Source organism: Neofelis nebulosa, chromosome 16, assembly GCF_028018385.1.
Source record: "Neofelis nebulosa isolate mNeoNeb1 chromosome 16, mNeoNeb1.pri, whole genome shotgun sequence".
In the NCBI taxonomy this organism is placed as follows: domain Eukaryota; kingdom Metazoa; phylum Chordata; class Mammalia; order Carnivora; family Felidae; genus Neofelis; species Neofelis nebulosa.
Window position 1 is genome coordinate 55,169,442 of NC_080797.1, and position 12,491 is coordinate 55,181,932.

A 12,491-nucleotide genomic window follows, 5' to 3' on the forward strand; every position below is an offset into this window, starting at 1 on the left:
TCATTCTACAGCCCAAATCTCGTTGTATCCGTTGTCTATGTAAAATCCTTTTATGACTCCTCACTGCCTCCAGGGGAGCCTAAACGTCTTAGTGTGTCTCATAAGGTCCTTCATGATCTCAAGTTATGATGACTTACTTGGCATGTTTGCTTGGCACTTCCCATTAAACCTTAGCCAATTCTCAAGCAATATCGATGTACTTGCAATTCCCTAAATATACTATACTCTCTTCTGTGCCTTTGTACACGCCGTTCTTCCCTTTAAACATTTGTCCTGCCCTTCTTCACCTGGTATATTACTATCTACCTTTTAAATAATTTTCTATTTATTTTAAGTTTATTTATTTTGAGAGAGAGAGAGAGAACAGAGAGAGAGGGAATCCCAAGCAGGTTCCGCACCATCAGCACAAAGCCTGATGCAGGGCTTGAACCCACAAACTGCAAGATCATGACCTGAGCTGAAACCAAGAGTCAGATGCTTAACAGACTGAGCCACCCAGGCACCCCTAAAGATTTTTTTAATGTTTCTTTATTTTTGAGAGAGAGAACATAAGTGGGGGAGGCGCAGAGAGAGAAGGGACAGAGGATATGAAGTGGGCTCTGTGCTGACAGCAGGGAGCCCAACATGGGGCTTGAACCCACGAACCACAAGATCATGACCTCAGCCGAAGTCGGATGCTCAACTGACTGAGCCACCCAGGTGCCCCAACTATCCATCTTTTAAAAGTAAGCTCAAAGTCCCCTCTCTTTCAGGAGGTCCTCCCCTACTATCCACCATATCCACCAGCTGCACCCCAATTTGGGTTAAGTGACCCCCCCTGCACTCTGTGCTTAACTCTCTTGGAATTCATATTTCATTACTTGTCTGTTTTGTGGCCCCACTCCACCTATCTTTATTTTTTTTTTTTTTCTTTTTAACCAACCAGTAAGCACTGTTGTTGCCCAGTATCTATCTTTGGAGCAAGAGATTCCTCATCTGTCAGAGAAAAACTGTGAGCTTTTTATTTGTTTTTAAAATCATGTTCATAAGCCAATTAAACCAACTGATGCTCTTTACTTTCTTTTTCTTTTCTGTTACTCTTCAGTCCTAGTCCATCCCAGCAGATGCTTTCCCCACCTTCCCCCCCACCCGCCCATGCCCGGAGAGGCCCACCACCACCCTGACCTCAATCTCAGCATAGCACTGGCCAGCAAACACATGGCCTCCATCCTCCACAATATACTGGATTAACTTCCCAGCAGAAGGTGAGCGCATCACTGAAGGGTCATTTTCCTTCTCAAACACACAGGTCTTATTGCCAATTGTGATACGATATCTAGGAGGTAAGTAGGAGTATGTAAGCCAATAAATAAAGCACCTTGGGTTGTAAAGGAAAATGTCAGAATAATGTCAATCTGAAATAAAACAAAAACACAACAAAAAACCCACAACCCTCCTTCCTCAAACTGGAAACTTTATTCTATATACACACAGGAAAACAGAACATTCATTCCATCTTTGCTGACAATGCACATAGACAAAATCTCCTTCAATAAGGGTCAAATTATGGTACATCTGTATAATGGAATATTATATGACCATTGAAAAGAATAGACAACTCTATTTTAAAAAAAGAACATGAAGATGATGATGATATAATAACTAACAACTAATAACAACTAATAATTTCTTGAATGCTTATTATGTCCCAGGCAATGTTTTAAGCACTTTACATATGTTAATTCATGAAACTGTCGCACTAACGTTGAATAACTGGTGTTGAACGGTCTATGGTAGCTGTTAAAGGAAAAAAAGAGGGGCGCCTGGGTGGCGCAGTCGGTTAAGCGTCCGACTTCAGCCAGGTCACGATCTCGCGGTCCGTGAGTTCGAGCCCCGCGTCAGGCTCTAGGCCGATGGCTCGGAGCCTGGAGCCTGTTTCCGATTCTGTGTCTCCCTCTCTCTCTGCCCCTCCCCCGTTCATGCTCTGTCTCTCTCTGTCCCAAAAATAAATAAAAAATGTTGGAAAAAAAAAAAAAATTTAAAAAAAAGGAAAAAAAGAAAGTGCAGAACAGTATCTAAAGGTTATTTTTACTTGTGAGTGTATGCAAAAGAAAAACACAGTATGTACATATATAAAAATTATATATCCACATAAAATTTCTGCAAAAATAAACTGTTAACAGTGGTTGATTGAAAAGATGAGAACTTATTTTTCATTCTCTACTCACATTGGAGTGGCAGAGAAACAGTGTTTTTAACTGGAAATAAACACTTTTGTACTCTTGAAATCTTTGTTAAGTACATGTACTATTCTTTTTATTTAAAAAATTACACCCAAATAGGCCCTGAAAAATTCCAAGAGCTGGTGACTACTGAGAGGAAAGGCTGATACAATGACCAGCAAATGGACCTCACACAGTCCCTTACCTATCCACTTCCTCCTTCATGTATGTGGTATAACTGCTGCCATCATAGGACAGGAGCAGCCCTCCATCACTCAGCCGATGCACATCTACTTCTACACATGAGCCGTTCATGATCACCACATACGAGTTGGGGGACTGTCGAGTCACCTGTAGGGAATGAGAACCAGAAGGGACAAGTCAGTGTGTCCCTTCCAGGTGGAACCCCAGACAAAATTTCAGTACCTTAAAGATATAGGTAAGAAAGCTCTGTCAGAGAGGAAGGTGCTCTTAGCATCAGTATCTGTGGGCATGGCTCAGCCCTGTTGCAAGCTAACAGGGTGACCCTAGGTGCTTTTCCCTAGTCTGGTTATTCTCTGACTCCTGATCTCTTGGCTGCATATGTCACATTGAAGAGCGCTAAAACACTGACACAAATGACTGTAATTTCACTAATACCCTATCCTGCAGTAAACCAAACATTTCCCCCATATCTTGACCTTTAAAGAAAGCAAGCTAACAAAGAAAGACAAAAAGTAAGATGTAGTCTTCAGTTGGGTTCAGCATACCTTAAGTACATATTTGACTCCCTCATAGATAAGTTCAACATCTACTGTATTCAGAAGCGTATGAGCAGGAAGAACTTGACCCCTGAAAGAACAACAATGTGAGACACATCTACTCCTAGAAAGTTCTAGAAGTTCATAAGGAAATCTCAAAGGTTATTAATTGTAGCACTTCCTAGAACATCAACACCAGAAGCAACCTAAAGGACCATCAGTAAGCAACTGATACATGAATTATGAAAAAGCCTTATAATGAAATATTATACAGCCATCAAAAAGATGAAAACATTTATGTACTAATATGAACTACCCTCCAAATTATACCATTAAATGAAAAGGGTAAGTGAAATTGTGAACAGTTTCAGAGTATGCTACTATTTGTGTTTTTAAAAAACAGGGGGTTGAGGGGCTCCTGGGTGCCTCAGTTGGTTAAGCATCTGACTTCAGCTCAGGTCATGATCTCAGTTTGTGAGTTCGAGCCCCATATTGGGCTCTGCTAACAGCGCGGAGCCTGCTTCAGATCCTGTCCCCTCTTTCTCTGCCCTTCCCCAGCTTACACATACTCTCTCTCTCTCAAAAATAAATAAACATTAAAAAAAATAGGGGGTGGGATGAAACAAATATTATGTGTATATGCTTATATATATTTATAATATGTCTGGAACATCACAGAAAAAACTGGTAACATGGGTTGACTACAGAGAAAAAAACTAGGTGGTCAAAGAACAGACCTAAGAAGGAAACTTTTCACTATCTACCTTTTTTGTGCCTTTTGAGTTTTGAACCATGTGAATATATTACTGGTTATTATAAATAAATAAAATTAAAACTTAAAAAAAGACAAATGCTCCACTACAATCAACCCTCATCTGCTCTTATCAACTGGGACTTCATTTGGGGTAGTAAAAGAAAAAAAAAAGGCAATAGGCCATGGCTGGGTTCAGGGGAAAGGGAAGGACATTGCCAAGGAGGGAAATATTATCAAGAAAGATTTTTGACAACAGAAAAAGGGAGTGATAAAGCAAGTGAGGCAAGAGGTAAATAACTGATGAATCTGTACAAATATACAGAGGTTATTTGTACTATTCATGCCACTCTAAATCAAATTATTTCAAAATACAGGTTTTAAAAATAAATAAAAAATAACTAGCATTAAAAAGGTGGAGGGAAGCTTGCAGAGGAGATTTTATGTGTGACACATTTGTACACTAGTAAGGAAACCATTTAACTAGATTAAAGATTGCATGTTGAGGAACATGAGATTGCATGTTGCAAAACTGGACTGGTAGAAAGGGGCCAAAGTGTATAGGGAGTTGAAAGTCACACTGAAGGATTTAGATTTAATACACAAGGGTAATGTGAGCTGCTGAAGGTTTTAGTGCATGAAAGCAACACAATGAAAGATATTTATCATTAAGACTTGAATAACTGCAATCTCAGTTCAATTGTGACAATTTTGTTTCTCCCTTTCAGACACCTTAAAAGAAAGCTGATAGAAGTCTAATAACATAGAAGGAAACACAGTGCCTATGATTAAAGTGCTTTAAAATGATTAGCCCCTTGGACCATTCCTCCAGGGACTCAAAGGCAGAGCCTCATGTCCAGAGCCAGAGTTAGAAATTAGTTGAGCTCCATACAGTTTGATTCTCTACTTGAAAGACTCATGAGGTCATCCTGAATATCAGCCTCAATTACAAATTCCTGAAAGGTGTTGCAGGTAATATATGAAATATTTAGGGTTCAATGCTAGTGGGAAATACCAGATTTTCATCCCTGGTGGGGGGGGGGGGGGATTTGGAAACATTTGATACTTGTACAGGAGAGAATGCTTACTTCAGCTGGATTTGTTTTTAAAAAGCAACCCATTCTAACTCTGGATAAGTTAATTCCTAAAATCTGAAGTTAGAGTCCCAAAATAATTTGCCATGAAAACTCCCACAACTTTTCTCGCCCTCGCCTCCATCGTCACTGAATAATAGGTACCACTCACAAGCTGCCAGGGATAGAGAGAAGAATAAATGGATTTTTGAACCAGGACCACTGGTTGGCTTGCCTATGAGAAACAAAACCTACCTTTCTAAGGAATGAAGGAAGTTAGAGATGCTATTCCGTAGGCTCACATCTGCCACGTGGAGAGCCCCACACACAACTCCCAACATGGTATCAGGTCGCTCTGCCTGAAAGAAAGAAAAAGAGGGCAGGTCAAAAGCATAGTCACTTGGCACCATGGCCCCTCAATTTAAATCAGATCCAAATTTGCTGTGAAGAAACAGCTAGCATTGAGGATCTACAACCTTATTGTTCAACTGATATTTGAGATAAAAACACGTTTTACTTTTAGAACTTGAATAGAGACTTCAATGAATTAGAGATGAAAAACATCTTTCTCTATACTCTCCCTAAGATTTCCACTGAACCAATCAAAGAAGAGCTCAAAAACAAGATTTTGTCATAAATAAATTCAAGGGGTGCCTGGGTGGCTTAGTCGGTTAAGCATCCAACTCTTAATGTCAGCTCAGGTCATGATCTCACAGTTTGTGAGATGGAGCTCGTGTCGGCTCTGTGCTGACACACAGAGCCTGCTTGGGACTCTCTCTCTCCTGGTCTCTCTCTCTCTCAAAATAAATCAACAAATCCATTCAAAAAGGTACAAGTATCTGGCTACTGATAATCTCAAAGAAAAATGGTATATAATCAAAATTTGGACCTTCAGATAATTTAGATGCATCTAATGATTCTATACAAAATCTTATTTAGAATAGCCCAGTGACTCAGGAACAAAGGGTAACTGCTGATTTAAATGAGACCCCTCTCATCAGCACTTGGTAGATGTATAAAAGTGGGTAACTCTGAAGCAGACTTAACATCAAATGAGGACAGACATATTTCAATCTCTAGACGCTTCTCCTCAAATATATTTTAGGAAATAATACCAGAACACGTAAAGTGACTGTGTAACACAAGCACAAGAACTCTGATGGTGCTGAAATTGCACTGACTCCTGGATTTTACCAAGTAGATCAACAATCATTTACATTAGAATCAAATTTTCTCTAGTGACATGGACTGATCACACCACAACCCTATAAAAACCCAATCCCAAAGTGGGGAAATACACACCTGTACTTTTTCTGCTATCAGTCTGTCTAGCCAGCCAGTGTCAATTCTATTCAGCTGAAAACTCTCAGTCTCCAGCAATTTGATGAGGTATTCAACTGTAGTTCGAAAGTCACCCCGAATAGATAGCTCCTTCAAAGCCACCACCATGTTTCTGGGAGAAGAACAGAAGCAGATCTGTTTCAGCAATGAGTGTTTTAGTGTTTTTCAATCATTTTAAAGAATCTTTCAATTCTTCTGGAGTCTTAGGAGGGAGGAGAGAGACAGTTCCACAAATGACAGTGCACATGTTACTTGTGTTCATTCACGTGCATTCCAGACAGGACTTTGTAAGTCAGTAAACTTACAAAGTTTGGATTGATATTACCATAAAAGCATCGGCATATCACCTTTCACTATGTAGAGTACAGAAAAAACTATGTGCAAACCACCCTCAGTTTTCACTTACTGAGTTTCCACCATTCTATTCATTTATTGCTAGCTAACTAGGATTAGGGCATAATTCTCCCCTCCTTATACCTTATTTATTTTATTAAAGTATATTTGACACAGAATAAAATATACTTAAGTATATAGTTCAATACATTTTTTCTAATGCTAATACCTTCATGAGGTTTCCATACAACGAGACAATAGGCTGGGTACAGTCAGGTAACAGCCTGACCCTGCATGTGAGAGGTTTTTTTTTAAGCTGTATTTTAGACATCTGTGGAAGGAATTGCTCATTACTTTTGTTACTTCCCAATTAGGTGCAAAATGATCTAATTAAAAAAAATTTTTTTATTGTTTGTTTATTTCTGAGACAGAGAGAAACAAAGCATGAATGGGGGAGGGGCAGAGAGAGCGGGAGACACAGAATCTGAAGCAGGATCCAGGCTCTGAGCTGTCAGCACAGAGCCCGATGCGGGGCTTGAACCCACAAACCGTGAGATCATGACCTGAGCTGAAGTCGGTCGCTCAACCGACTGAGCCACCCAGGCGGCCTAAAAAATGATCTAATTTTAACAAAATTTCAAATACTGTGAGTCGTTTCCTGTACCTTTCTGCCCAGTGCCTATCTCGCAAAGGGCAGGTCCTTACTTCAACAAATATTTAATTTGTTGTTAATTAGGTATCTCACAGACTCAAGACACATACTAGACTCATAAGGGAGAGAGAATATAGATACAATAACTGCTTTCAAGATATATGGCAGAATATCATAAATACCAGTAGAAATACAAGCAAAATGCTGGACTAGTTTTAAGAAGGGAGAAAATCCACCTCCCTATGGTTTCATGAGGCACGTGGAATCCGACATGGGATAAAAGTATAGGTGGAATTAGGACAGTGATAGGAATATCATCCCAATGGTCCAGGCATTCCCTCAGCCTAAACCATTTTTCTGTTTTCCACCTCCATCCTCCTCTTTACACCCTCTTGGCCTGGTTTATTCCTATATGCTTCTTAACCGTCTAGATGTCACTTCTTTCTGGGAAACCGTCCCTGGTCTCCCCAGACTGAGTTAGCTGACTCAGCTATATGTTCCTATAACGCATTTATGTAACCCCACTATTATAGACAGCACTTGCTACATTGAGTTTAGTTGCTTACTGCCTGTCTTCTTGTGGATTGTAACATCCCATTAGAACACAGACTCTATTTGTGTCTTCATTATATTGCCATCACCAACAGATATTAAGAAAATATCTGATAAATGTAATGAATGAATGAATGGACACAGGAAATGGCAAAAACAAAGGGAAAGAGGGACAAAAACATGGGTTGTGTTCAGGGTACATTAGGATTGAGGTATGAGGACAGGAACTAGTGACAAAGCCATTTATTCAACAAATATTTACTAAACACTATGTTCAGGGGATACAGCAGCAATAAGATAAACATGGCCCTGTTCTCATGGTATTTAGATGACTATCTATGGGAAATAATGCTGAAATGGGGATTGAGGCTATTCTGGAAAATAAGAATATGCACACCAAACTGAAGAATATAGATCTAATGTTATGCAGAAAGAAGAAACAAACTGAGCTGAAGAATGAACTTCTGGCATGTTGTCAAGAAGCAAGTTTATTATAAAGACCATATTTTTAACATGCTAGAAGTTAACCTAGTTAGCTTCACACCATAGAGAAATGTACAGAGCAGGTCAGGAGGTAAGGAGCAAAGGCTTCTGAACCAGATTAGAGGACATGTGCTATAGAAAATACTCAGTGGTCTCTGTAATCAAGACTTTAAACCTAAATACCAATAGAGGCCACTCTGGGAATGTAAATGAGTGAGGCAGAATGGATGGGGGCTGGGTGAGAGAGTTCATGTTTCCTCTAAAAGCAGCAGCCACACAAAGCTTCAGTAAACTTTGCCAAGTGGAATATAAAACCAGTGTTGTCATTATCATCCCATTTTTAAGAGAAGGCAGAAATCCATATATTTATTTCAATCTCCCAATTTTTAAATATTGGCAATTTTTTAAAAATTAACACTCTGCAAGCCAATAAAAACACATCTGTGGCTGTGACTAGTTGGAAAGCCACCAATTTTACAAGTTCTAGTGTAAGCTTTCTTTACTTTGGTAAAGCAGAATATAGCTGCAAAAGAAAAAGTCATCTTTATAGCAGACAATTTTTCTGGTAGTATTGCTTTAATTTTGAAAAACTTTACTTATAGTTTTGAATAAATGGGAAGAACTGTAGAAGACAAAATAGAGAAAAATTAAGAGTTCCCTACTTCTGTATACACATTATTAAAAAGCTGATATTATTAATAAATATCTATTGACTACTCAGCCTATGGATGGATACAGATCGAAGGTCAAGGAAATGGTTATAAACATAGGTGGTTCAAGAAAATATACCATTAAAAAATAGAAAGAACTAAGGCACCTGGGTGGCTCAGACGGTTAAGTGTCTGACTTCAGCTCAGGTCATGATCTCACAGTTTATAAGTCTGAGCTGCATATCAGGCTCTGTGCTGATAGTGTGGAGCCTGGAGCCTGTTTCATATTCTGTGTCTCCATCTCTCTCTGCCCCTCCCCCACTCACGTTCTGTCTCTCTCTCTCTCAAAAATAAACATTAAAAAAAAAATAGAAAGAACTAGTTCAATTTTGATACTCTAAAATATCTGAAGTGTTACAATTACTTCCTAGAGCCCTACGTTTTAGGAAAGCAGAATTGCTTGTAGTATTTTTTAATGTTTAATTAACAATATAATAAAAATTAATGTTAATATTTATGTTTAATAGAATATTAATAACTTATGACATAGCAGTCATATGTGTATAAGTTATGTGTATATGTCATAGCACACTAAGGTCTCATAAACAATGTGGATAGTTCCCTTATATAGTTTTTACATAACAAGCAGTTTGACTTTATTATTCAAAAAAAAAAAAACTGGCAGGGGCTGTGTGCCTGGGTGGCTTAGTTGGTTAAAAGTCAGACTTCAGGGCGCCTGGGTGGCTTAGTCGGCTGAGCGTCCGACTTCGGCTCAGGTCACGATCTCACTGTCCGTGAGTTTGGGCCCCGCGTCAGGCTCTGTGCTGACAGCTCAGAGCCTGGAGCCCGCTTGGGATCCTGTGTCTCCCTCTGTCTCTCACATTGTCTCAAAAAATAAACATTTAAAAAAAAAAAAATTAAAAAAAAAAAAGTCAGACTTCAGTTCAGGTCATAATCTCACGGTTCATTGACTCGAGCCCCGTGTCAGGCTCTCTGTGCTAACTGTGGAAGCCTACTTGGGATTCTCTCTCTTTCCCTCTCTCTTTCTGCCCTCCCTTGCTCACACTTTCTCCCTCTCTCAAAAATAAATGAATAAACTTTTTAAAAAAGTAAAATATATATATGTTTATTAAAAAAAATTTTTTTTGAGAGAGAAAGAGCAGGGGAGGGGCAGAGGGAGAAAGAGAGAATCTTAAACAGGCTTCATGCTCAATTGGCCATGAGATCAAGACCTGAGCCAAAAATCAAGACCCTTAACCGACTGAGCCACCCAGGGACCCTTAACTTTATTATTTTAAATGACTGTAGGACATTTACAGCCATACCTTTATTTTGATGACAAACAGCAGATCCCACCTATGATTTTATATGATACCAAACTCTTGGTCAAGAATCTACCTCCCCCACCAAAACAATGTTTCTGTGGAAAAATATGATTTCTTTAAAGCAATCAATTTTATAAACTTATCAAAAATATTTAAAGTAAGAATACTTGAAAAGACTCAGAACAAACAGAAAAACATCTGCCAAACACTGCATAATTTAACAAAACATGAACGCAAGTACAACTGAAGATATATTTCCTCCAAAACAGTATCAGTACTTCTGTAGCAGACAATTTCCATTCCCATGATCACACATTCACTGAAGATTAGAACAAATTTATTTTTTTTAATGCAATCAAATGTTATTATACTCACGAAATTGCTTCCTCTCTGTTTTCTCCCCAAGAGAAGCAGTGACCAAACTGAGAATCAGCAAATTCGTGAAGGCCCCCTGCAGCAGCAACACTGAAATAACCCCAAACATTCTTATTGCTACGGAAATTCAGTTCCTGAACTGTTCCTGAGCTGGGCTTAAAACCCTGTTAGAGAATGAAGAATATGAGAAACCATATTATACTTCCAAGGAAGAGAACATACTGTTCACTCTTCATTCACTGTTTAGACTCTGTGTTAATCATACACAAAAGCAGAAATGATGCACAAAAATCAGAAAGGCTTGAGAGCCAACATCCAGTGCTACCCACCCAATAAGGACTCCATAATGACTAAAGTTGGATTAAATGGCCAAGGGAGCAGTGATCACTTATTTGTCTGCTCTGATGAGACTTCTATAAATTTCCATCTCCAGAGGGAGTCACAAGATAGAAAAAAAAAAAAAAAAGCATAAACCTTTTAAGTGATGGGTTACCTCATCTGGATTTTCACTAGTGATCCGAGCAGCAATAACATGGCCCCTTGGGCAAGGAACATGAGCAGAATTTTCAAAATCAATGGGAGCATCACCCCAGGGAGATACTCCATACATCATACGAATATCCTTGATTCTATACAGAGGGATCCCCATGGCAATCTGAAAGGAAACATATCACTCATTTTTCACAGTTACTTTCCTTAAAATGTGGAGGCTATCAGATTACCTACAAGATTTTTCATTTTAGTAAGCTTCACCTAAAATACTCTATTTCTATTGTAACCTGTATTCTACAATAATCGAATAGGTAACTCTAAGTTGTGTGTGTGTGTCTATTGCATTTCTCCATTAAAGGAGCAGAATTAAAATATATATAGGAAGAGTTCGTGTAAGTGCCTATCCAAGAAGTTCAGACAGCTAAAAAGTCCTAACTGTGTCATAATTACTTCATAATTATTTACACAAACCACTGGAGGAAGTAAATAAATCTTTGGTCCTTAATGGAAACCCAGAAGGAGCTCCCAATGTGGGCAAAGAACATATTAGATACAAATAATATCAGACCTCATCATTAGCCATTAATTACTGCTTCGCCCACGCTTGTTTCCTGGGATGAGTGGAGAAAACATTATTGACAGCTAGCACTTTGAACATTATAAAAGTAATGTGCTGCCATAGTCTTGCCAGGAGAAACTACAACCACCACTCTGATGTGGAATTGCTTTAATATAGAACATGAGTAATAAGGAGTAGAGGACAATTACAAGGGTTTTTTCCAATTAAAATAATCAAATAAAGCATATTATTTTTAAAGTTTCTTTCTAAACTATGACAGTTTCTATCACATGTGTCTGGCTAAAAAATATGATAGTATTACTAGATTTGTACCCCATCAGGAAAGCCAACCCACACATCACAACCCACATAGCACAAGATGAACATTAGATGAGACTCAGATAGGAGGTGCTTCTCTTTATCAGACACCAGTTAAACCAGTTTCTCAGGCATCTCTGACATTCAGAACTTCTCTAGGCAACTCTCTCAGCCAAGATCAGGGTGACTCACTTGGAGTTGCGCTGCAGGGAGGTTGACATCAGCCACCATCTCTGTACAAGGGTGCTCCACCTGTAGCCGAGGGTTCAGTTCCAGAAAGTAGAAGCTTCCATCCTGGCTGTAGAGGTATTCGACAGTCCCTGCACTCACATAACCAACCATTTTGGCAAGTTTCACCGCACACTCAAAGAAGAAATACAAGTCAACATGAGTGTCTCACCTTGACCAGCTGGTGGACCCTACAGCCTCTCCCTGACTCAAATATCCACTGTTTACAAGAGCCACCAAAGGTCTTTAGCCACATGAGAGTAAATTTCACTCTCTCTGATTATTACACAAGGTGCCTAGACATGGGTGCCAAACTCAATCCAGAGTCGGGGGAGAACTGTTTTTCACCTGGCATCATAGGCAACCTCACCCTATCAGTATAAGTATATACAGGCAATAAAACATTGTGACAGACTAT

General features: G+C 39.1%; 1 protein-coding gene across 21 annotated transcripts in view; it reads right to left on the reverse strand.

The window, feature by feature from the left end:
- The window catches only part of ACACA (acetyl-CoA carboxylase alpha), a 280,594-nt gene that overhangs the window by 157,412 nt on the left and 110,691 nt on the right, over nt 1–12,491 (reverse strand). For all 21 annotated transcript variants that reach the window (XM_058703419.1, XM_058703413.1, XM_058703420.1 and 18 more), the window contains 8 exons: nt 12,038–12,208; nt 10,970–11,131; nt 10,477–10,640; nt 6,068–6,218; nt 5,021–5,124; nt 2,951–3,032; nt 2,407–2,552; nt 1,165–1,315 (listed from right to left, as the gene is read on the reverse strand). In XM_058703419.1, the coding sequence (XP_058559402.1) occupies nt 1,165–1,315; nt 2,407–2,552; nt 2,951–3,032; nt 5,021–5,124; nt 6,068–6,218; nt 10,477–10,640; nt 10,970–11,131; nt 12,038–12,208 (1,131 nt within the window). The remainder of the gene's footprint in view (nt 1–1,164; nt 1,316–2,406; nt 2,553–2,950; nt 3,033–5,020; nt 5,125–6,067; nt 6,219–10,476; nt 10,641–10,969; nt 11,132–12,037; nt 12,209–12,491) is intronic.